The 27,155-nt window shown below is 35.1% G+C and overlaps 1 protein-coding gene across 1 annotated transcript in view; it reads left to right on the top strand.

Moving 5' to 3' along the window:
* The window catches only part of LOC150110470 (eukaryotic translation initiation factor 4E-like), a 179,496-nt gene that overhangs the window by 57,660 nt on the left and 94,681 nt on the right, over positions 1 to 27,155 (top strand). Inside the window, exons 3-4 of the mRNA XM_090393999.1 lie at positions 15,457 to 15,520; positions 21,823 to 21,936. Of these exons, the coding sequence (XP_090250125.1) occupies positions 15,457 to 15,520; positions 21,823 to 21,936 (178 nt within the window). The remainder of the gene's footprint in view (positions 1 to 15,456; positions 15,521 to 21,822; positions 21,937 to 27,155) is intronic.

The raw sequence follows: 27,155 nt of genomic DNA, 5'->3' as shown, positions 1-27,155 counted from the left end.
AATTAATTATTATGTGAACAGGGCTAGTTTAAAATAAACATATGCATGGACACTGAGAGCAGTAAAATAATGCTTAAGCATTGCAAGTATTAAAGTAAGCAGAGGCAAAACAATCACACCTTGAGTCCAAAGCAAATGGTCCACTTCACAAGAGAATTGTCGAGTTTCATGGTTGCAGCTTGCTTACAAGTTTAAAGAATTTTTTTTCTGTTTTCTCATACTTCTGGTTGTGAAGGGCTTATGTTGGTTATTCATAACTATTATTTTTCAAGAAATTACAATGTATACTAAATATTAATTATAATAACTTTAATCAACACTTCCTGTATATTGGCAATGTTGCATTGTCATTATCAGGAATCACAAAGCAACGATACATTTTATGAAAATATGGATACAACTACCATGTTAGAGTGAAACTTTAGTTTAATATAAACCAAAATATATACTCGACGTTTCAACCTTCACATTAATGTCATCTTCTGGAGTATACATATATATACAAAGAAACAAGCTGCACTACAATTTAAATGGCATGCTAAAGTTACTGATCAATCGTTAAAACTATTTGCCTGACCTCTGGTGTTAAAAAAAAAAAACAGTTGTTGCAATTTATATGCATATTTATATGGGTAATTTTATTTTTATTTATTTATTATTTTTCTATATGAATATGCTACTCTCCAGCTTAAGTTAATTTGTAACCTAATAGATAACAGAACTCTAGCTTTGATGTAGTAAGGTTTTTTTTTTAACACCAGATGTCAGACAAATAGTTTTAACGATTGATCAATAACTTTAGCATGCCATGTAGATTGTAGTGCAGCTTGTTTCTTTGTATGTGTATATATATATGTATATATATATATATATATATATATACGTATACTCCAGAAGATGACCTTAATGTGAAGGTCGAAACGTCGAGTGTATATTTTGGTTTATATTAAACTAAAGTTTTACTCTAACATGGTAGTTGTATCCATAAATTTCATAAAATGTATTCTAATCACCGTGTAAGCATAAAGGAAAGGACAAAGCAATGATATGTGCATGCAGGCACTAACACTGGATAAATGAGGCTGAAGAAAGGTAACCATAATAGACTCCTGTTATTGTCTTACCCTTTGCCAAATAATCTATTATGATAATTCCTTGGGAATCCCAAAATACAGTGGCCATCACCTTCCCAGCTGACAAAATGGTCTTCGCTTTTTTTCGGTGCTCTTTCACCAGGCATTGCCCACTGTTTTGACTGCTGCTTGGACTCAGGTGTGTAGTGGTGGATCCACGTTTTGTCTACAGTCACGAATTGATGCAAAAAATCCTGTGAATTGCAATTAACATTGGCAAAAACTGCATTGAAATGTCTTTTCGCATACGTTTTTGATCGGCACTCAACAATCGCGGCACCCATCATGCACACAGCTTTATGTGCACTTTTTTGTGCAGGACATTATACACCCATTCAATTGAGATGCCTACAATCTCAGCAATCTCACGCACTTTCAATCGGTGGTCTTCCTTAACGATATCACTACAAAGGAAATGACTGATTTTATCAGTCATTTCCTTTGTAGTGACCTCAGCTGGGTGTCCGGAGCTTGCTTCATCTTTGATGGACTTATTACCGCGTTTAAACTCATTTATCCAAAAATAAACAGTCTTTAATGCTAGTGTAGAGCCCCATGAACTGCCTGTAACTCAGCTTTGATCTACGCATCTGTCCACTTCTTCAAATAAAAGTGTTTTATCACTGCATGAAACTCGTTTTTCTCCATTTTTATGAAAAATGCGAACATGGTAATTTTAAATGTTTGCCAAACGAGAACTACACATCACACGTAGCTAAAATTTTGCCAGGGGGTCATGAAAAAGATGATACATGCTGACACTGGTATGAATGAACAACTTTTCAAACAATCTCGTACTGGTAGATATAACCAGTACGAGGGTTGTGACCACCAGCAGTCACCCCCTCCCCCAATGAACAATATTGTATTATAAAAATCCTATATAATAAAGCAAAATTAATAACCCTAACTACTGAACTTGACCACATTCTCAACACTTTCTTAGCCAATTGGCTACAGCCATCACAAAATAGTTCCATGTTAGGAAGAAGAAGAAGAGAAATCCTATATAATAAAGCAAAATTAATAACCCTAACTACTGAACTTGACCACATTCTCAACACTTTCTTAGCCAATTGGCTACAGCCATCACAAAATAGTTCCATGTTAGGAAGAAGAAGAAGAAGAGAAATCCTATATAATAAAGCAAAATTAATAACCCTAACTACTGAACTTGACCACATTCTCAACACTTTCTTAGCCAAATGGCTACAGCCATCACAAAATAGTAAAACCTTGTAACTGCAACCCTACCTGTATATCTCCATGGGAACAAAATTGAGGATGTTGGATGCAGCTGTTTTTCCAACAGTGACTTATGGATATGAGACTTAGAATCTAAAGAAGTCTGGTAGAAAAAGGATAGCTGTTTTTAGGTGGTACAGCTGTTGAGGATATATACTGAAAGCCAGACAAAGGGATGGGTGCCAGAAAGGATCAGTAGAACTTTAAAGCTCCTTAAGGATATTGAAAGTTGAAGTACTTTGGACACGTTGAAAGGATCAAAGGAGGACCTCAGAACAGTTAATAGAAGGTAAAGTTCCGATAAAGAGGAAGGGGTAGACCATGAGATGGATAGATGGTGTGTCTGGAGTGACTGATCTTTGGAGAATTGAAGTCTCCAGAAAAGCATACAACAGGACCACATGACTGATGTTGCACATCACTGAGTATCTGAGTGACCATGGTTGAACGAGAACATAAAAATTGGCTTCACTTATTCACTCCACCAAAGACCAGCCACATTCTCTAGGCCTATTGGGTGTTTACCAGGTTCCTTGGATTTGCAAGTTCCTTGGCATTGCGAACTGTCCTACTACAGTCAAATAAGCAGGACAGCGAATATCAGATTTTCTGAATGCATGGACTACATCCGTTTTCACCATTACAGCTACTTTGGATACCCACCACAGGATACAATGGAAAGAGACCACTCTTTGCACTTTAGCAAATACAAATATGAAAGGCTATTCCTGGAATCTGCCTTTCATATTTGTATTTGCTACAGTGCAAAAGAGTGGTCTCCTTCCAGGAATCTGCCTCAGTTTCTGAGAAACTGAGGCAGATTCCTGAGAAACTTCAAACCTCAGCAAATTTGGGTGCACAAAACTGCCCCAAATTTGGGAAGTACTCATCCTCAGATCTTTAGTACTGTGGCCAAGACTACCAAATTTAACCGACTAGGGGTGCCATTTAGGACTCTAGGCCCGACTTTGGTTGCCTTTCTTCAGCCATTTATTATTATTACGTGACCCCTCCAGGGAGTCCATAGACTCATCGAGGGAGGGCACTTGCTCTACGACTCTGTTTTCACCACTCAATCCACCAACTACAACGAACCAAAACTACACCAATGCCATCTACTGCCCACCACCACCACTAGTATTTTTACAGAACAATCATAAACATCCATGCCCATGGCAGGATTTGAACCCGCAGCCTTTTGGCTGGAGAGTGGATATGCTAACCACTCGGCCGACCAGGCCGGTATTTACCTAGTGTTAGTTTCTGCATGCACATATTTTTGCTTTGTGATCCCTGATGATGACAGCAATGTAATGTTGCCAAAATGTATGAAGTATGAATTAAAGTTATCATAATTAATATTTAGTGTACATTGTAATTTCCTGAAAAATAATACTTTTCTCATGCTATTTATATGTTATTATATTACTTGGCATCAATAATTACATATTGAAATTAATTTTTATGTTCATCTAAATGAAACAAATAACACTTAAAATATGTTAATGCACCACTGCATACCTATACTGTAAATATGTAAGCAGTGGGGATTAATAGGTGATGGGATTAAATTGGATTTACATAAAATATTAGTTATGTAAAGTTTATGGAATTTATAACTCTTACATGAGTCTGTATTTGCTCATGCAGCTATATCATTTAATTAGTTAACATCCATTCAATTTCTATACCAGTCTATTGAACTTACAGTTGAAAATTAAAAATTTGTTGTCAGCCTTTGTTCAAGTCCATGGAAAAAACAAAAAGGAAAATCTTAAGAAGAAAAAAGTTTTTTTGGTATAGCTATGCAATTGTAGCTTCAGTTTAAACAAAATTAAATAGTCATCAGTAGGAAGATTGTGCTTGCACAAAAAAGTAAAGCATATTTTGGAATAAATGAACTGTTGAAAAATAAAGGAGTGGTATTTGCTTTGGATTAAATGGGATTCATATTTTCTTATTTTGAATGAAGACTAAATGCATTACAATTCACATAGCTATACCTTATGGTGGTCTTTTCTTCTCAGCTGGATATATGTACATGCAGTTTTTGTCCTAAAATTATTCATTTTTTCTTAATGCTTCTAAATGATATACTTCTCTAAACATGTAACCATAGCAATATGGTTCAGTATTAATGTTTTTCTTCATTTCTCAGTAAACCTTAGAAAATTAATGTGATTCACATGTTTATAAATCTGTATCAAAATTCATCAGTAGGCATCATTAATTTATACAAGGCCTTGATTGTTCTTGTCAAGGAATCAGGACAATCAGCATTTTAAAAGTCAACTTCAAATTTACTGTTTTTAAACATTACTTGAAATAAAAGTAACTTATTCAGAATTAGGAAAATTTCATTTATTTTTTAAATGTAACTTTTTCATGAAAGAATTACTTCTTTAAACATGTAACCATAGCAGTATGGTTCACTATTAATGTTTTTCTTAATTTCTGAGTAAACGTTAGAAAATTAATGTGATTCACATGTTTATAAATCTGTGTCAGAATTTCATGAAAAAGTTACATTTAAAAAATAAATGAAATTTTACTAATTCTTAATACGTTACTTTTATTTCAAGTACATGTTTAAAAACAGTAAGTTTGAAGTTGACTTTTAAATGCTGATTGTCCTGATTCCTTGACAAGAACAATCAAGGCCTTGTATAAATTAATGATACCAAGAAATTATATTATTGGTTCATCTTTTATAGTCCAGTCATGAAGATACTTCATGCATAAACAATGTTTATGCATGAAGTATCTTCATGACTGGACTACTTGTATATAGAGGCTAATAACTTTACATCAATTGCCTTAGTATCCCATAATGCAATGCACACATCCTTTCAGATGTGTATGCTTTACATTATGGGAAGGGCCACTACCCAGACTGGTTTCGACCTTTATTCAGATATGTTAAAGTGTAGGGATACCTCTCCAAAAACTCTGAATGATCTACAAGAACTCTAAATCTCACTGGATGACCCTAAAATGGATCGTTCATCTAAACTCATCACTCCTGACCTGAATCATTCCAGGACAGAAAACTCAACAGTGACTCCACTCACTGACAGGCAAAAACCCACCATTGAGCAGAGCCTCTCTACAAAAAAAAACATAATGTCACCAGTGAGATCCAGACCTAGAAGAGATACCGAGGTTCTCTTCTAGGTCTGTAAATACTGTAAAAGGAATCAGATGATAAAGGTGACATGAAAACTGGAGACAAAGATTTTCTATATGTTTGGAGTAATTGCCGTATTTTTCGGACGATAAGACACACGCCAAATTTATGAGATGATTTTTAGAAAAAAATATTTTATTCTATAAAGATATTTACAAATTCTTACTTAATTTTTATTTATTGTTGCAATCATATGTATTAGCAATATTCAGTTCATCTTCACTCTCAGTACTATCACTTGTCTCGTTAATATCACCGTTCATATTACTTTTGTCTGAACTATTGTTGTCACTCCCTTTAAAACTGTGTCATCTTCGGTACCATCCATTGCATTACTTATCCCGCATTTCTTAAATGACTATAATCGTCTCTTCTTTCACAGCTTCCCATGAATTTTTCACCCAGGTACATACTTCTGAAATTGTTAGCTGTTTCATGCGTCCTGTTGCTGTAACATCATGATTTGGCTTTGCCATCCATTTGTTCCACTCTTCCCTCATAAAATTTTTGAATGGTTTATTAATAGATCCATCCAAGGGTTGTTATTGACTTGTAAGGCCTCCAGGAATGACAGCTAATTCTGCATTCATTTCTTTTAGAAGCTTCTTGGTTGATTCTGTTTTATGCGCTCTGAATTGATCCCACACTAACATCGCAGGCTTTTTAAACAACGCACCTGGACGTTTTGCCCATATCTTTTATATCCATAATTTCATTCTTGTTTCGTCCATCCAGCCTTTATCTTGAACGGGATAATAATGCCACGAGGAATTTCATCTCTCGGTAACGTTTTTCTCTTGAAGATTAACATGGAGGATAGTTTTGTTCCAACAAGCTAAAACTACAGTGTAGTGAGTTTTTTCGTGACCTGTTGTTTTGATCACTATTGATTTGGTGCCTTTTGAATCTACTGTTCGATTTGAAGGAACATCAAAAGTTAGAGGCACTTCATCCATGTTTGCAATTTGATTAAGCTCAAAGTTAAATTTCCTTCTCACTGATAATATGACAAATCTATGAAATTCTATAAAGTTAGCTTCATAGTCAGCCAGCATATTTTGTGCAAGAGTGGTTTTTGTGCACATGCATAACCTGTGTCTTTTCATAAATCTAAAGCACCAAGACGGTGATCCGTTAGCAGTTGCCCATCATGTCGCTTCAAAAATGATCGTTTTTGTTGAAACAGATATTCCTATGTGTTTGATGATTTGTTACCCAATTTTTCATTTGTACTTCTAATTCTGGCCATTTTTCTAGGTGTGAACGGAATGTTTTCTTGTGTTTACTTAGCAGTTTTAATTGTTCCTCTTGTTTTCTCCACTCACGAACCATTTTTTCTATTGGTGGTGGACCAAAATGTCTTTCTACTGATCTGTTTCCATATTGTTTTCCATAATTTATCATATTTAATTTATAACTCATGTTATATGAAAGTCTTTTTTGTTTTACACTCATTTTTCTAATTTTAAGATAAAAATTTTAATGACTTATAAAAAATAATTCAAATGAACCGTACAAAAGTGCATATGTTTACACACTAATGAACTATTGACGCTCTGAATCGGTGATTCACCCACATGCAGCAAGATAACTTGGGTAGGCACCTTCAGTGGTGTACTTACTAATTTTATTAACATATTGCGCCAATAATTGAACTTCGCTAACAGCTTCAGTACAGTGTAAAGATTTGTATTTTAATGTTACCTTCGGACCATAAGACGCATCCCAATTTTCCGTTGATTTTTCTATGTAAAAAGGTGCATTTTATGGTCCAAAAAATACGGTACTTTGAAAGGCTGCTGAAGGAGACAGGCAGTGGCAGACAACTCCCAACGGGAATGCAGTCACGAATACATATCCATACTTGTAGAAAAAGTCGAGGCCTTGCATAGACTGCCTTTCCACATTTCAAAAACTTGAAATGTGGAAAGGCAACTGAAGTAGATGAAATTTGACTAGAAATGCTCAAATATGGATTATGAAAGTTTTACAGTAGCTACAATGTATAATTCAGAATGCTTGCTCAGAGGATCGAATTCCAGATGATTGGGGCAGTACTCTCATAGTATCAATTTATAAAAAGAGATAAGTAAACAATTATTTATTGACTTATTGCTGATATTTTGTTGGTGTTATAACCAGCATCTTCAGAGCACAAAACAGTTTGTCACAGTAAGTGAGACTACAACAACATGATGTAATAATGGGACTAGCTTGAAAAATTGTAGCAACAACACAGACTAGTCTTAATTAGGCACCCTCTATGGTTAAAAAAAAAAAAAGAAAAAAAACTGAGAAAGCAGGTACTAAGATGACTGTCTCCCATATCTTAGGCAAATTTATACAGCCATATTTTTAAGATTTGGAGTATGTTTTAAGGCTTCTGTTGAAAGAACAATCTCTCTGACTTGTAAAAGCTTCTGTGCAGTACTTTTGTTTTCTTCCAGTTGATCCTGTGTGCAAGGGGGTATCCAAAGCATGGTCTGCTAGGCCCAACTTGCCATAGCGATAGTGCTGGATGTATCTTTTATGTTCACTGATGTGGATATCCACAGTTCTTCCTGTTTGACTGTAATAAGCTTGATCTCGTGAGCAGGGTACTTCATAGACTCCTGGATGTGATAAAGGAGAGATGCTGTCCTTGGGTGAACGGATGAGAGTTGCTAATTTGACACACTGGTCGAATACATTGCATAGTTGCTGTTCATTGAGAAATCTAGATATCTTTTCCGATGTGCCTTTAACGTGGGATGGTGACTGCTTTGTTGTAGTTCTCCGTGGTAGATAGTGAGAGAAGTTTCTTGTGGGCATTTAGTATTTTGTCTATCTTATGGGAATTATAGCCATTGGCTAAGAAGCAGTTCTGCAACAAGAACATTGTCATTGGAACAGATTGCTCTCCCTCTGTGGGTTAGTGTTTTTTAAGATACCATACTGTTGAGAAGGATGATGGTGCAATTGTTTGTGTAAATTTCTCCCTGTATGTGTGAGTTTTCTAAAAACTGAGAATGATAAGGAACCATCTGGAAGACGTGTGATTAGTGTATCCAGGAAGGGCAGACAGTTATTAGCTTCCAGTTCCATTGTAAAGTGGATTTTTGGATGTTGGCTATTTAAATGTGCTAAGAATGTATCCAATGTGCCTGGGCCATGTGGCCAAATAGCAAGCACATCGTCAAGATAGCATAGCCAAAGCATTGGTTTGAGTGTGGCTGTATTGATAGCTAGTTTTTGCAGGTGTTCTATGTAGACGTTGGCTAAGGGTGAAGAAAGTGGGGCTTAGCTGTCCCATCTAATTGTTTGTATATTTTCTCTTTCCATGTGAAATATCCTGCATGTATTGTGAATTTAAATAATTTGATATATTACCATCAAAATTAGTCAAAATGTATGACAAACACATAAGCCTTTCTACACGTTTTTTTTTTTTTTTTTTTTTTTATAAAACGAGAAAACTGAATGTGAGAATTACAGAGGTATTTCTCTACTGAGTGATCCTGGTAAGATTTATGCAAGTAAGCTTGAGAAATGGCTAAGAACAACTGTGGAAGAGGAAGCTTGGTGAAGAACAAGCTGGATTCAGGTCACTTAGAGGTTGTCAGGATCAGATTTTTACTTTAAGACAAATGGTTGAGAAATCATCATCGAATTCCTGCCATTTACCCTCAAGCGGTGTACAAGATACGATAGTACTACATGAAAAATTTACATCATTACTAACTTCCTATCTACAATTTTCCTCCAAATCAGTCTGTAACTTATCAATATTCCAACATTATCAGATCTTATATTTCTATCGTCCAACGGACTTTTTACTGTATCAATCCACCTATATAGCTTGGTCTTCCTCTGGATCTTTTTTTTGCCAACCTGGCAGAGAATACTTGTTTTGCTAATCTTTCCTTGCCCATTCTGTTTAAGTGACCATACCACCTGAGATTAGCTCTGCTAACACATTCCTGGATGCTGACAATGTCAAGTTCTTTCCTAATATCCTCATTTTTAATATGATATTGCCATTGATGCCATCTGTTTGTGCCTCTAATCTTTCTCAGGACTCTCATATCTCTAGTCTTTAGTCAAATGTTTTACTTCTGACTCAGCTCTCAGATCCATAAGTTAAAACTGGTTTGAACACTGTCTTGTATACAGCTAATTTAGTGTTTTGACTAATTTCCCTCTTATTCCATATAAATTTATTCAGTTGACTTCCTGCCATACCAGCATTGTTGATTCTGTTGTCTATTTCCATATTTAACTTACCATCTTCACTAAAAATTGTACCAAAGTAACTGAAATGTTTTACTTGTTCTATAGGTTCTCCATTCACAATGCAGTTGATATTCTCAGTGATTCTGTTTATTTTCATTGTCTTTGTCTTTTTATTGCTGACCTTCATACCATATCTATCACAACAGTTACTCAATTTAGTCAGGGAATTTTGCAGACCTGTAGCAGATTTATTTAGATGTGTAACATTGTCCGCATAAAGCAAAGAGCTGATATTAACATCTCCAATCTTGATATCAGGTTTAATACCACTTTCTTTCATAATGTGATCCATATAGATAATGAATAACAGAGGGGATAATGTACATCCTTGTCTCACACCAGATTTAACATTAAACCATCTTCCTGTACTTCCTTCAATTCTAACTGCTGACTTACAACTCAAATACAGACTGAGTATTGCTTGATATAATTCCCCATCGGCACCATATAACTGTAGTGTTTTGAATAGCTTCTCTCTTGGCACCTTGTCATATGCCTTTTCCAGATCTACAAAATTTAAATAAATATCTCTGTTATATTCCCACGATTTCTCCACTATTTGTCATAAAGTAAAGATCTGATCCTGACAGCCTCTATTCAGCCTGAATCCAGCTTGTTCTTCACCAAGCTTTTCTTCCACAATTCTTCTCAACCATTTCTCAAGTATACTTGCATAAATCTTACCAGGAACACTCAGTAGGAAAATACCTCTGTAATTCTCAGGTTCAGTTTTATTTCCCTTTTTATATATGGGTGCTATTAGAGCGCTACTCCAATCATCGGGAATTCGTCCCTCTGTCCAGGCCTTCTGAACTATGCAGTGCAGCTGCTGTAAGACTTTTATACTTCCATACTTGAGCATTTCTTGTAGAATATCATCTATTCTTGCTGCCTTTCAACATTTCAAGCTTTTGATGGCGTTTTCTACTTCAAGTATGGATATGTTTTCCTGACTGTATGCTGGAGAGTGTTTTTTACCACTGTGCTATCACTGCTTGTTTCATTTAGCAATTTTTCGAAGTAATTACTCAATACTTCAAGGATATCTTTTTCTCCTGTTTTCATGTCACCTTTATCATCTCTAACTCCTTTTACAGCACTCTTTCCTCCATTTCTAAGCTTCTTCAACAACCTCCAGAATATCTTACCACCTTCTTGATATTTATTTTCTATGTTCTTGCCAAAGTCCTCCCATGACTTTTGTTTAGCTAGTTTTACACAGTGTTTCGCTTTCTTACATTTGTCTCTGTATTCTCTAAGAGCAAAACTGACTTATTTGCCAGGAACTTTTGATATGATTTCTTCTTTTCCTTCACTGCCTCTTTAACTTCCTGTGCCCACCATGGAGTTCTGGTTTTTCTATCCTTGCAGACAACCTCGCCACATGCCTCTCTGGCTGAATCAATCAGGGTTTTCTTCAAGACTTGCCACTGAATCTCCACGGTTTGGTTCCTGTTCTCAAACTCTTTCATTTTTTCTTCAATAATCTTTGTGTATTTTAGTCTACAGTTCACATCTGAGAGCTGCTCAACTTTTATTTGCTTTAAAACTTTCTTACATGTCATTATTTTCAATATGAAATTCAATTTTATCCTGCTCAAGACTAAATAGTGATCACTTTCAATTTCAAATCCTCTGTACACTCTGGTATCCTGCACCAGGAAGAAAACATCACTATCAACAATAACATAGTCAATGAGAGTTTTCTTATTCCTTGCCTCTTCTCTCCATGTGAATTTGTGCACATTTTTATGTTGGAACATGGTGTTAGTAATAAACAGTCCATGTCCTGAGCAGAAATCCAACAGGTATTTGCCATTATTATTAGCTTTGCTCTTTTCTCCAAATTTTCCAAAAATATTTTTGTATGTCTGACAATCATTTCCTACTCTGCTATTTAGAACCCCAACAAGGACCAACTTTTCCTTTTTCATTGTGTCAATTGCTTTCTTTAAAGATTCAAAAATTCCTCCACTTCTACCTTAGTAGAACCTTATGTGGGACCATAGGCACAAATAAGTCTCATTGTCCAGTTCCCCATTCTGATATTTGCCCACATCATTCTACTTGAGACTGCTTGCCATTCAAGAAGATTAGCTTCGTATTTAGTGTTGAATACTATGGCTACTCCTTCATTTCCTTGATTGTCATTGCCTGAATATAACATTTTGTATTTATTGCTGAGAAAGATCTCACCAGTTTCACCCCTGTTATGTCGATCTGGTAAAAACACACACCAACTCAACATTCCTCAGCTAGTTCCATTTCTTTCCCATTCAGGCTTCTTATGTTGATAGTACCGATCTTTAACTCTGGGGATGTTCAGTTGATGTGTTTTAGGATTTGTTCCAGTAGCAAACTTTTTGCTGTTTGCCCTGGTTCCCCGGCGAAAACAACGGGGGCCTTGTTTAACCGGTCAACGCCCCAGCCGGCATGAAATTCTGTCATTTTGTATTTTGGTTTAAGCCAATAAGAATACAATTTGGTCAGCTAAATCCCAAACTGCCAGCTTATCCTCGTTTGTTCATTATCCAGTAGATATCCAACAGGGTGCACCATGAGAAGGTGAAGGATTTGTATTTAACTTTTGTTGATCTGGAAAAGGCTTGTGACAAGGTGCCAAGAGGAATGCTCTTGAAAACACTACTGTTATGTTCTGAATGTGTCATTATATCAAGTAATACATAGTTTCTATTTAAGCTTCCATTTACAACTTAACTACTGTTAAGTTGTAAATGGGACATTATATCAAGTAATACATAGTTTATATTTAAGCTGTAAGTCTGCAGTTAGAATTGAAGCAGGTATAAGAAGATGGTTTGATGTTAAATTAAGTGTGTGACAAGTATGCAGATTATCTTCAGTGTTATTCATTATCTATATGGATCACATTATGAAAAAAAAAAGTGGTATTAAATTTCAAATCACAATTAGTGATGTTCATCTGAGCTCTTTACTTTATGCAGATATATTCTTATGACAGAGTTCAATTATAGTTCAATGTTCAATGTTGAAAGCCACTCTTGAGCCTCCTTTGATACTTCATGTATCTTTTGCAGGTCACCATGGAACAGCAAAGGGGCAGTCACAGTAAGAGCTATTTTCCATATTCCATTTATGTAGGAGATAACCACATCTGCCCTCATTCTGTTGATAGTTGCCCATAGCCTTCTAGGAAGGAAGGAAGAAGCTCTGCTGGCGACTGCAGGTGGGATCTTTTGCAAGAGAGCCATTTGTTGACAAGCACATAGTCCATTGTTGGTTCCATATGTTGTGAGTCGAAGTTGCTGGACCAGAAAAAGCTCTGATTATGTCCCAAAATGAGTACCTTGTCAGCCAGGGTTCTAGGGGGATTTATAAGGGTTGAGTGGAGAGGGAGTTATTTGTGATTTATTTTCTCCAGTTCTTTTAGTGAAGCCTGCCTTTGTATATTTGGTGGGGCTATGTTGGAAAGCACTGGTAGCCATGGCATAGGGGTGGATTTCAGGGTCCTGCTAATCATGCATATGGTTATGTTCATTTGGGAGTCAATAATGTTTGTGTGAACACTTCTTTCCCAAACTGGTGCACAGTACTCTGCAGCAGAGTAAACAAGGTTCATACTTGAGATCCTAAGTACCTTGGCTCAGCAACCCCAGCTAGTTCCATTTAGTCTTGAGATGATGTTTCTCGTTTTTATTTTGTTTTTTTAATTTACGAATATGATTTTTATAGGTCAGACCTCTATCCAGGTTCACTCCCAGGTATTGCGGATGTGGATCCAGCTTGACTGGGCTGGCACAAAAAATTAGGTTGAGTTGTTGGAGATTGTCTACCTTTATTCCGGTGGCATATTCCATCGGGTAATGGCTGAAGCAGGCTTGAGTGCACATAAGTGGCCAAACCATGGCTGAGATGGTTTGTGTGAACACTTCTGGGCTACTAAGATGAATCCAGGGATCTTGAGTCTATTTGGGCCAGTATCAGGCACATGGATCTCTTGAGGTAACAGAATGTCGATGTTCTTATTCTGGGATGTTTTTTCAATTGCTTTGGATCTCGAGAGAGACCTTCAGTGTTCAGGGAGGAAATCCTGAGGTTTGGTTGATGTGAGGACTTTAGTACACTTTTCATGATCTGTCCTCCTCCCAAGCAGGTAATGTGACCCTTGTTATTCTGACCAATGGTCGAGCCATCATGAGACTGAATAGTAGGACAACACATAGCTGAAGTAAAAAGAAGTCCAAGAGGATCGTGCCCTTTGGACATGTTGTAGGAGATATTCATGGGCATCCCAAGATTAGGGGCACACTACTAACAGGTAGATGATGATGATGCAGATGCATCATCTACGGTTAATGCATATGGTGTTATAATTCGGAATAAATCCAGCACCAGTCTGCAAGATTCATGGACTAAATTGACTGTTGTAATAAATTTGGAATGAAAATCAGCAATAAAAAAGCAAAGACAATGAAAATAAGCAGAAACATTAAAAACCTCAATTGCATCCTGAATGGTGAACCTATAGAACAAATAAAATGTTTCAACTATTTAGGCACAATTTTTAGGATGAAGATGGCAAATTAAATATGGAAATAGATAACAGAATTACTAAAGCTGGTATGGTAGGAAGTTAGCTGAATAAATTTGTATGGAATAGGAAAGAAATTAATTCAACCCATTTTTAACTTATGGATCTGAGAGCTGGGTCAAAAATAAAACAGCTGATCAAAGACTGGCAACTTCTGATATATGAGAGTTCTAAGAAAGAAAAATCGATGCCATCTTCACTAGATGTTTGACTACTCTTAACTGCATGTATACCCCCTCTTGAGGATACATGCAAGGAATTTGATGATTGTATTGATGACCATGGAGCTGGTCTGTGTGTTTTTTTCAGCACAGTATTCCATCTCCTCACTCTAAACCTGTAAATGCCTGATTCTAAATGCTTTCTGAGTGAGCTGGAATCAGAGCCTACTTAGTATAACTTGGTGGTGGTGCCTCAGCTGGCATGATGTATGATTGTTTTATGATCATAATGTATATGTGGTATTCAGATACATTATGATCAGTCAATGTAGAGTACAATTTGATCAGTTAAGGCCCATAATGCCAATTTATTCTTTGTTCAGCATCAAAATAGCTACCTATAATGGATTGTATAGAAACTGTTATATATTGATATTTTGGATAACTACATTGTATGTATTGATGACCATGCAGCTGGTCTACATGTTTCACCATAGTACTCCATCTCCTCACTCCATACTTGTAAATGTCTGATTCTAAATGTTTTCAGAGTGAGCTGGAATCAGAGCCTTAGCCAACATTACCTGTTTGACTACTCTTAACTGCATTGAAAGAAAGTAACACCACACTCCAGCTGCCTGCTTTTCTGGCCTAAAGTGTTTCATGAAGATGGACTGCTATTCAGTTTAAAGACAGTCTGAAATAGTTTTATGGAATAAGTTTGTTTTAATAGAAAGTTATGTATGTGTGTGTATATTAAGCTTTTTTTTCTTTTTCTTTCTTTCTTTTTTTTTTTTTTTTGTTAAATTGGTTTGAATGAAGAGGGGAAAAATTAATTTGGTTTTCTATTACATGCATTACTTAATGAAAATTACTTTTTTTCAGATTATATAACCACATTGAAGTTGCTAGTAGATTACTAGCTGGCTGTGATTATGCATTATTTAAGGTAAGTGTCTAAAATTCTGAGGGGGGGGGGAGAGACATACTCACCTTTCCAAAAGTGATTTTAAAAGAAATTATTTTTCTCGTCATATATTGAACAGCTGCAAGGATCATCCCAGAATTTCTGCAAACTACTTGCATGGGGCCACTGGGATGATTACATAGTGACCTTTGAAGGAACCTTCAGTTAATTGACTCTTGAATGAGTTAAGATTCAGCTGACTTCTGGTTTAGCACCATGTCATTGCATCTTCATTTATCAAATTGCCCTTCAAGTGTGGTTGACTAATTGAGGAATAACTAGTTTCCATCTTCACATTAGTTGCAAGCCAGACTCTGGATAAAAATGACATTGCTTATTTTCTCTGTGGTTTTCTTGTTCCATGAAATATGACTTCAAAATGGCAGAAGAATCTAATTCAGCTTAGGTATCACATAGTAACAAGCATTTATACATCAACATTGAAACCTTACATGGAAAAAAATCCAATGAAATTCAGAATGCTTTATATGCAATTTGTGGTGGCAGTGTTAAGGATTACAACACAGTGTTACAGTGGGCATCTTGCTTCCATGTTGGTCAGACTGGCATTAAAGATAATCCAAAAAGTCATGCAATTGATGACTACAAATTAATGTCATTAGCTGTCATCAACAGACTGCTGTAAGAAAATCAGTGCAAAATGTGATGAATTGTAAACAAAGTAAACATCTCAGTCATATCTGTTTTCAGAATTCTGATCGAAATTTTGATCATGAGAAAAGTTGCTGCCAAGTGGATGGGTCCAACACCAGACAAAAGACCAAGCTGATTTTGAAAAGATTGTAAAAATTTTGAATTTCAAACAGTTTTTGAACTGAATTCTTGCCACAGACAAAACATGAGTATGAGATTTTGAACCAAAACTGAAAAGTTAATCTGTATTATACTTGACAAGAAATTATACTCTCGTTTAATCCTTGACTCGGTTTCTTGTCCTTGCTGCTTTTCCTCAGAAAGGCAGAAGTGTCAGTCTAGTAAATAAATACCTTTCAGCATCTTAAATATACTGGCTTTCACAAATTAAGAAACAAAGAGAAAAATTGCGATACTTTTTTTTTGGGGGGGGGGGGACATACCAAAGTCAGGTATGTTATGTAAAAAGTAACTGAGTCCGGTTATATACTAATGAGTGCACTATCAGCAGTATATGCAAATGAGCATTAGCATAAAAGTGGGCATTTCAGAGTGGTTTCTGTTTTATGTGTGAGGTGGAGTGAGAACAGGACATTTTGTGATAGCAGAATTCTTGGATATGGCTCATCATCATCATCATCATACGTATCAAGGATTTAGGCCTAGTATGGCCTGTTCCGGCCTAGAAGTCATCGTTGAATCATTTAAGAGGACGTCCTGGTTTTCTTTTTCCTATTGGATATGGCTGCAAGACATAATTTAACTGATGTAGTGAGCCATTGTAAGAATAGATGATGGCCAAAATCAGGCAGAGTTAGCCAGATGGTTGCATGCGAGTTGTCCTGTGTGGACCACTGTATTGTGGTCCACAGATACAATGAAAGAAAGCCACCACCTACAACCACAGTGGATGACCAATATCTCTGATTATCTACTCATCAGAATAGTTCTACTTCAAATCAGTTACATCTGACCTTGTATCAGCTGCAGGAACATTGATATCTTCTTCCACTCTGTGCAGAAGGCTTCACAAAAGTAGTCTATATGCTATGTACTTACAATTTTTATGGATATTTCTTTCACATCACATCTCATATTATACAGCTTTTCACCAAATTGCATAAAAATTCGTCATAGTTTTTGAGTTATCACAATTTTTCTCTTTTGTCATCAAATGCAGATATCGAATCCTATACATTTTTTCTATTATTTCATTCATTATCACTGACATTTGCTCAACCCTGCATTATCATATCTAGTCGCTAACATTAATTTCAAACTTTTCACTATCCAATTCATGTTGTCTCCGGTCATTTATATGATAGTTACCAAGCTATGATGACATTTGGATTCTCTTATGATAGCACTATTCCAAAGGTATTTCTCATGTCAATCCATTCAGGGACTGGTTAACTGAAATTTTGATTATTTCAGGTTACATAGGTCAGAGATTACAGCTTAAATTGCATAACGTGATCTCTGTATTTGAATAGGAATGCATATCATTATTAGTTTTACAACATGTACATCCTTATCAGTTTACATTTACCGATCTTCTCTCACTAAACTGAAATGCTGTCTGCAGTTTTGCTGATGGCAGTATATGCCATTCCTTTGTTTCATTCAATAAGCCTTGGTGTACTTAATTAAATGAGTCAAGTTTCTATATCTTCCATAATGGTTGTTAAGTTAATGATAGTCCATTCTCTGGTGTGGTGAAGATAGTCTGAACTTGCAATATTACCAAACCATACTCTCTTGTCATTGTTTGCAATGACACTTTGCAACTTATCTCCTTTACTTTAGATAATATTTATCTCCATTGAATATCAGATTTCTCTTGGGCTTTCATCTTGGAAGAAACATATCACATCCACAGCCTCTTCACCCTCCAAAAAAACTTGGTGCCCTTTTCCATTCAATTTCTTTGTGCCTGTAGAATTCCTAATACTATATAAATTCTAAATCCACACAACCTCAGAATGCTAGTTTCACATGTGGAGGTGGTGCACAAAAAACCTTAAGTCTTGCTGCTATCCAGAATACAATTCAATTCACCATTAAACTTATCAAAACAACTTTTTCATTTTCATCTTTCATTCCATCTACCTCTGTTCTTTGGAACAGATTTCTCCATGCTGTTTTTCCTGAAGACTACAACCTCCATTTGTTTAAGAAACACATCAACAGATTCTTTCTTTCTCACGGTTCACCAGCCCACACATAAATGGCACTGTTGTGCTGTGAGATTTGCAATCTGTCATGTGAGAGGTGATATATATTAGTTATTTCATTTTATTGTGTAACTCTACTTAGCATAAATTAGTTACTTGGAAATGTTAAAATATAAACAGTTATTCAATTTTGTCCAAGAAAAACAGAATTAAAAAAAAAATTGGTAAATAAAATTTATAAACATGCATTATTCTTACAGTTTGCTAGTAAATAGTGTGACATAACACTTTCATTCAAGAAAGCTTTAATAAGATTCTTATGTGTTAGTAATTAATAAATTACAAAATCTGATACCATAACAGCAAGTCATTTTAATATTCTTATATAAGATTAAAACTTATTTTATATTAAAACTGACCAGTGTCAGTTTTATATTAAATATATTTAACCAATGGTTTATTTTAGTGTATTTGCTAAAGCATCAGAAATATTTGCATACTGCTTAAATTAGATAAATACAAAGAAATTCCTATTCATTCTGTTCTAGTGAATAAGTTGTATTAGGGGGACCGGAAAGTAATCAATTATTTTTAATATTTCATTTTTAGTCGATTGTATTATTTTTTAAATAACATATAAATTATTAATTTAGATTTTTATTTAAATATTAGAATTACTTTTTTATTTAAAAAATCTTTTTTTTTTTTATATTTCAGATTATTTTTTTTTAATATGGCGGACTTTAAAGTTGAAGAGCAGCATTTACGTCATTGTATGGTGTTTTTGTTTCACCAAGGAAGGAATGCTACCGAGGTTACCAAAATCAGTTGCTCAATTATGGACACGTATTGAAGATTAACAAATGTCACCGATGGTTTAGGACAGTGCTTCCCAAACTTCTGGATGTCAGGGGGCCCCCCCTTTGCAAAAATTAAAATATTTCACAGCCCTCCTCGAAAAAAAATCGTAATAGAGATATATTATTATAATATTTATTGTATTTATATTCAATACAAAACATACACAGCGAATATTGCAAAAATCAAATGCATATATTACATTTTTTTGCTTCTTACCGTTTGGTTCTGAAGACGATGCGGGCTGTTCTGGTAAAATACTGTCCTTTTTTTTTTTTTTAGTCTGTTTCTGCTTCTTCTGATTGTTCGTGGGATTTTTTTATTTTTTTTTTATTTTTTACCAACCACTTATCCATCTCAGGGTTAAATTTTTTAACGTAGAATAGATTAAATAATATCACCACTTACCAATACTGGCACACCACAGACTGATAACATGAAATTAGTGAATATTACCTGAATAAGGGAATCCCCCGGACTAGGAACATTTTTCACTTTTGTGACTTTTCTCCTTTTACGGTAATTAAGCCTAACGCGAAACAGACAGCAAAGGCAGTCTGTTTATTAAAATGTGCATATGATTGGTGCGGTATTAACAAAAGATCGCGCAACCGAAAGATAAAAGCATAGCTGACAATTGAGTTGAAATGCTAACTCTCTTCAACCGAATTCCATATGTGAAACTGCCATAACATTCATTATTTATATATATATATATATTACTTAGTTTTAACACTTTTACGAATTTTAATACGTTCGGTTGAATTTTATTGCTGCCTTGGGAAATCGAACTCACATCTAATTAATAACAATAGTTTTTAGTTAGATACTGTGTTTGCCCATGCAACATATGGTTTTGTTTCAGTCTATACAGCATAGTTTCTGTATAAGGGGACATGTGATTCATTAATTAGTGTGTTTTTATCCCAGTTGTCTCTAATTGCACTATTTGTTGAGAAATATATTACACAGACTCCTCATACCTTATTCACTGGCATAATAAAAGTACTTATTTTTATTGCCTCTGCAGTATAGTGGCTCTTAGGGAGAGCGTGTTGTTTACCACTGCAAGCGAGTTACTATATCCCCACATGAACTTGTTTAAGCTTTTTTTCATGTGTGAAGTATATGCGAAACTTTTATTGGTAACAGAAAACTAGCTCGGATGACAGTGATAATATAAAATGAGTTTTGATATGTATTTAAAGTCAATATCAACAGTCCCTGATTACGAATGCGTTATGAAAAGGACAGAAAGATTTGGAGTTTCCCTGGAGAGCATTCGAAGTAAATACAATTAACCACTGCTTTGAAATGAAACATATGAATAAGCAATATTTACTAATATTCGTTAACCGCCGAAATACGCAGGAAGCAAAGTTTGTGAACCAACACCAATGTGTAAATTTTTCCATTAAAATATAAAAAATAACAAAAAAAAAATAATAAAAGTTAAATGCGTTTCTTTTAAAATAAATAAAAAATACTTAGTCTTAAAACATTTTAAATTTGTTTTCATTATTTCATGGCCCCCCTCAACAAAACCTACGGCCCCCAAGGGGGCTGCGGCCCACAGTTTGGGAAGTGCTGGTTTAGGAGATTTGCAGAAAAAAATTTTGATCTCTCTGATTGTCCTCGATCTGGAAGACCTCTTACTCTAGATGACGATGCTCTTAAGACTCTCGGTGAATCAGATCCAAAACAAACCATATAAGAATTAGCAGAGAAACTTAATTCATCATGGTCAACTGTCCAAGAGCACTTACATAAGAGTGACAAGATTTTTAAACAGGGTGTATGGGTAACGCATGAACTGTCAGAAAACAATAAAGCACAGAGATGGGTGATTTGCAATTCATTGTTGACCAGACAACAAAATGACCCCTTTTTGGAACAAGTCGTAAGTGATGACGAAAAATGGGTGCTGTATAAGAATAATAAATGCAAAAAACAGTGGCTTTCTCCAAATCAAACTCCAATTCCAACACCTAAAGACGGACTTCATCCACAAAAGGTTCTGTTGTGCATTTGGTGGAATATTCATGGAATTATTGATTACGAACTCATGGAACAAGGTAAGACTATTACAGCAGCCATCTACTGTGAATAATTAGAGTGACTACATCAAGCATTGTTAATCAAACGTCCTGCGCTTATCATTCGAAAAGGGGTAATTTTGCAGCAAGATAATGCAAAACCACATTCTGCAAGAATGATTCAAGAAAAAATTAAGCAGTTAGGATGGGAACTTCTACTACATCCTCCATATTCGCTGGATATTGCCCCTAGTGACTATCACTTATTCAGGTCCTTAGACCACAGCATAAGAAATAAAACCTTCCGTTTGCAAGATGATGTCCAAAGGAGTTTGATATCATTTTTTGCCTCCAAAGAAAAAACTTTTTTCAAAAAAGGAATTATAAACTTAGTAGATCGTCGGAATAAGGTTATAATTAATGATGGCAATTATATAATTGAATAATATTAATTTTTTCTTTAATAAAATGTATATTAAAAATGTAGTTCAAAAAATTGATTACTTTCCCATCCCCCTTATACTTATTTATTCTGTTTAACTAAATAACTATGTTTTTTTAGAACAATATTAAGCCTATGTGGGAAGATGAGCATAACAAACGTGGTGGACGATGGCTGCTAAACATATCTCGGCCTCAGAGAGTGACAGATCTTGATAACTATTGGTTAGAAACTGTAAGTTCATTTACAATTTCGACTCATTGTAGCAGTATGCTACATGGTATTCTTGATAAGATTATTTGTCTTGAAGTAACTAATTTCATAGCATATTACAAAAAATACATTTACACGCTATTTTTATATACACATGCAATTACTGTTAGTTACTTCAATGATCATCGCATAATACTTTGTGCTAATAGTTCCTAACTCAGTACACTAACATCCAAAATGTCACACTAGTGCATGTTATCTAATGACATTTTACAAGTAACTCGTACATGCCTTTTTAACATATACATATGTCAACTCCAAACCTGTGAAGTCACAAGACTTAAAGCACAACAGTGTCATGCATGGTCAAGTAGTTAAGGGATAAAAAAACAACACTCTGTTAATGCATTTCTTGATGAGCTGGGATTTTATTCATTGGAGAAAATACCATAGAAACATCTCCAAAGAAGGTAGATGAAATGAATGAAAAGAATGAAGAGTTGACTCAATATGTTTGGAACTGAACTGGATATGGAAGTTGACCAGCAGCAGCTCATGTTCTTACATGATCAGAGGAAAGGTGATGGTTATTTCAGTGAAGCAGTCCTTGTGTAAACATACAGAAAAGACAGTGCAGAAAGAGCATCTATGACAAAGAAGTCAGAAGTAGTCTGTGAGATGATGGGGGGGTCATCTGTTAAGCAGAATGTCCTCTTCTAGATAAAATCAAGCATTCTTAGAATGATTTTGTGAGCATACTACCCCAAATGTGAAAGAATTGTTCTAAAGTTGGCCAAATTTGTGATTTATAAAGTGTTAGGAGTCATATATAAGAGAAGTACTGTTTTGAGTGAAAAAGAATATCAAGTTTTCTGGAAGCTAAGGGGGCTAGATGCAGTAGTCAACTAGGAGAAGGGGAGCAAGATTTTTCTTCTGAGAAATGACTAGATCATGTTCTGATAGGCTATCTTTTTCACTTGAGAATAATTAAATTTCAAACAATCTTTTGTCTGGTGGGTAACTACTGCATTTCTTTCTAATAATTTTATTAAACTAGTCTGTTTCAAGACTGCAGACTGCTTGTAATATTTTTATTGCCGTAATAGCAAAACAATTCAAAATAGCACTTTCTTCCAAGCATTTGATAGTATTTAAAATTTTGGTATTAACTATAGTGCATCTGTCAAAAATGATTTCAGGTTCAATTCTTGATAATAAAAGGAATTGTTATACAAGAATGCAATTATGAAACATTACTTTGCTTGTCTGTAGTGATTTTCAAATTGATTTATTTACTTGTATTAAGTATAGTAAGTCTTGGTTATCCGTTTAGATATTAAGTTATTAATAGTATGCACGATGTAGGTAATTCTAGTAAGTTCTGATGTGATTTTATTTAAATATTGGCTTTATGCAGTTAAATGGCATACTATGCAAAGATCGCTATGCCTAGATGAACGTTAAGTGAAACGTTAACGTTTCACTTAACGTTCATATTCACGGACGATTTATTTTTTAAATCTCGCCTTGTGCACACTTTAATTTTCGTTTCTTTTCTTCCGCACTTTTATTCACTTACGTGTACTGCTTTCCAATTACTTCTAAGAGTGAAAGTGAAGATGGTTGTTTTTAATATCGTTGATTAAATCATTTATGCACTTAAGATTTCTTAATGATTTCCCTGAACACCCCTTGAAGGTACACATCAGGAAACTGATAATGAGATTTCTTGAATGAAGAAAAGGAATAGAGTGTACTGTCAGCTTTTCTAAGTAACACCAAATGCTCTCCATAGCAAAACTATGGATTGTATTTGTGGTTAGTGAGAAAAGATCATTGATGAATAGAAGGAAGAATATGGACAAAAGCACAAGAATCTGCATTGATATAGAAATCTGATGAATCTTCTTATGGTATTCATTGATCAAAGAAATTGGCAATCCAGTCACAAAGGGCAGGAGGGAGTGCATAAAATGTGGGCTTAGTAAAAAGGCTTTGATGATAGAGTTGATCAGATGTAATATCTTGATCACAAATAACCTGCGAGTTTCTCCAAACTTTTCCATGGTTTGTGTCCAAAGGTAGGTAAGGTTAATTAGGAGGTCTGATATGGAATGAGAGTACTGGAATCCAAATTGATGATCACTCATTAATTGTTGTGTTTCTGGATAGTGAAGAAGTTGACTCTTGATGTTTTCAGATGGTGATTGGTAAATGAAGGATAAGTATGATAACTTTTATAGGCCTTATAGGATTGATGTTCATTCTACAGCACAATTGAAGGGATACCATTAGTTGGGAATTTATTAGTATCATGAATAATGAGGCTTTTCCTGCCTAGAGGTGAAAGATCAGAGGGGGCATAATGTGAGAAGTTTGTGGTATAGTGGATGAAAATTTACTTTGTGCTGATGCCAAGATATATCTGCTTTATCTTTTAGGCCATTTACCACCAGAATGAGAGAGCAGAGGTGTAAAAACAAACAAAAAATAAGTAATGTGGAGGTTGGACCCAACAACTTCAGTGAGGTATAAGGCCCAACTGATATTTATATGTAATGATTTAATACACCTTTTTCATATACCAGATAATTCTCATCATTCTCCCAGGATCTTTCCTTATTTAGAATTTCCTTTCAGTGTATTAGAGACTAGCTCTCCTATTGACAGCCCCAATCTTGTCCAAAAGCCTAGTCTATATTTCCTTTTCTACAACTCAAGCCTTTTCCCAGCCAGTCTCAGCCTTGTTCTATGTCACAACAATGATGGCAATTAGAATGACCACTGCAATTTCTGTGCCTTTTTTTGGATCCAAAAGCAAAAATATTAATCAACTGCATGCTTGATTACTGTTTTGCTCTCCTGATGCAAACATCTGCTCCATCCAAATAACTGAAATACTTGCTAGAAATTAGGACCTTCATTCCCCATTGCACTTGAACGTTTCTTGCATTTGGCTCTTACAGATTAGGTTTTCAATTTGTTTATGTTTTTTTTTTTTATGATTATGGTTTGCAGTATAGGCTAGATTAGAAATTAGGCTTTTGACTCGAGCTGTTGAATATATGCTGAATTTTTATCTTGACTGCTTTGTCACACTTGTTTGAAGATCTAAGTCTTGGATAGTGGTTTTAAGTGGAAAAAAGCCCTCATTCCAGCAAATATTATTTTATCTATTTTGTAGGAGCTGGTGGAGAGCAAAAACAATAATCAAGCATGCAGTTGATTAATGTTTTTGCTTTCTGATCTAAAGAGGCATAGAAGTCACAGGGGTTATTCTAATTGACATCATTATTATACCATAGAACATAAGTCTGAGATTTGCTGGGAAAAGGGTTGAGTTGTAGAAAAGGCAATATGAACAAGGGCTTTTGGACAAGATTGGAGCTGTCAAGAGGAGAGCTAGTGTCTCTAATATACTGGGAGGAAATTCTGGTTAAGGAAAGGTCCAGGATGTTGGGAGAATGATGAGAATTATCTGGTATATGAAATGTGTTAAATCATTAATTATAATTTAAACTACATTACCTGTGGATAATTTGTGATATGGTAGCAGGAAAAAGAACCAGAGGAAGACCAAGATCTCAGATTGATGCAGTAAGAAATGCCTTAGAACAGTGTTTCCTCAACCTGTGGTCTGCAACGATGGGACAGGTGGTCTGAAGGCAGGCTTAAATTAATTAAATAAATATATATTTTTAATTATCTAAACAAATTAAAATTGAATAAGTAAGTAAAAATTATTGAAATCAAATGGAGACTTAAAAAACAACAACAAATATCATCAGAATGTTCAAAGGCGGAAGCATAAAGCTATATATATTGTTGTTCACTTCACCCTTTTTATTATTCGTCATTCTGCTGCTAAATTTGTAGCAGCAGAATGACAATAATAAAAGAGGGGTGAAGTGAACAATAATATAGTTTTATTGCTTTCACCTTCCCTTGCTGTTTTGTCAGATTTGAAGTGAACATGTGTTATCCACATTTCAACCAATGGCTTGTTGTTTATTAATATTTATTATTGAAGGTTCCCCTCCTTCAACCAAGGCTCAGTATATCTTGAGAAGTGCTAAGTGATACTTGGACAAAGTGTATCCTGAGTTAATCCCAGCATTATATATTTATATATTTTTCGGAAACATTTTTTAATAATGGAAAAGTGGCTTAGAACTAGGACTTTGAAAAGAAGGGCAAATGAAACAGGTGATGCTAACTCTAATTGTGATACAAGTATTGTAACAGTGAGTAAATCTGATACTATTAAAGAAGAAGAAACAAGGAGTTTAAAGAAAAAAATACAGCAGGAAATATAACAGTTCATATTTGGAATTCAGGTTTACTTGGTGTGGAGATGAAAGTGAACAGAAACCTCAGTGTGTTTTGTGTTATGAAGTGTTGTCGAACGAGTGCATGAAACCTGCAAAACTCCGACATTTAGAAACTTTGTGATGTGAAAAATAAACCAGTTGAATTTTTTCAGCGACGCTTAGGGACATTAAATCATGGGAAAGATATAATTTCAGCCATGGGTTCCATTAATAGCAAGGCACTGGAAGCATCCTATCTCTTAAGTTTGCACGTAGCAAAAACAGGGAAACCTCATTCTATCAGGGAAAATTTGCTGTTTCCAACTATAAAAGATGTGGTAAAAACGATGTTTGGCAACAAGTTACTAAAAGATGTTGATTTGATTCCTCCTTCAAATGACACTGTTGGTCACAGAATTAATGATATGGCAGGTGTCTTAGAATCTCAGTTAATTGAAAGAGTTAAGAAAAGCCCTTATTATGCGTTACAAATAGACGAGACTACTGATGTTACAAGTGATGCGCAGTTAATATGCTACGTAAGATATGCTCATGATAACAACATTCATGATATTCTGTTTTGTAGAACTTTGCCATCCCAAACAACTGGAGAAGAAATATTTCACACTCAATAATTACATAATACACAAAGGGATCCAGTGGGAAAAATATATAGGCTTCTGTTCGGATGGAGCTCATGTCCTTACAGGCAGGCATAGTGGGGTTGTTTCTATGGTCAAGGAAGTAGTTCTGGATTTGAAATGGGTAGGTACATTGTTTCATACATAGGGAAGCGTTAGCCTCCAAAGGAATGCCACCAGAATTTAAAACTGTGCTATATAACACTGTAACGCTAGTTAATTTTATTAAAGTTCGACCGTTAAATAACAGGTTATTTTCAGTACTCTGCGATGAAACAGGTAGTGAATA

This window comes from Typopeltis vanoorti, chromosome 1, assembly GCF_054136105.1.
Source record: "Typopeltis vanoorti isolate ZY-2024b chromosome 1, IOZ_Tvanoo_1.0, whole genome shotgun sequence".
Taxonomy (NCBI): domain Eukaryota; kingdom Metazoa; phylum Arthropoda; class Arachnida; order Uropygi; family Thelyphonidae; genus Typopeltis; species Typopeltis vanoorti.
This window is presented reverse-complemented; position numbering and strand designations above follow the sequence as displayed.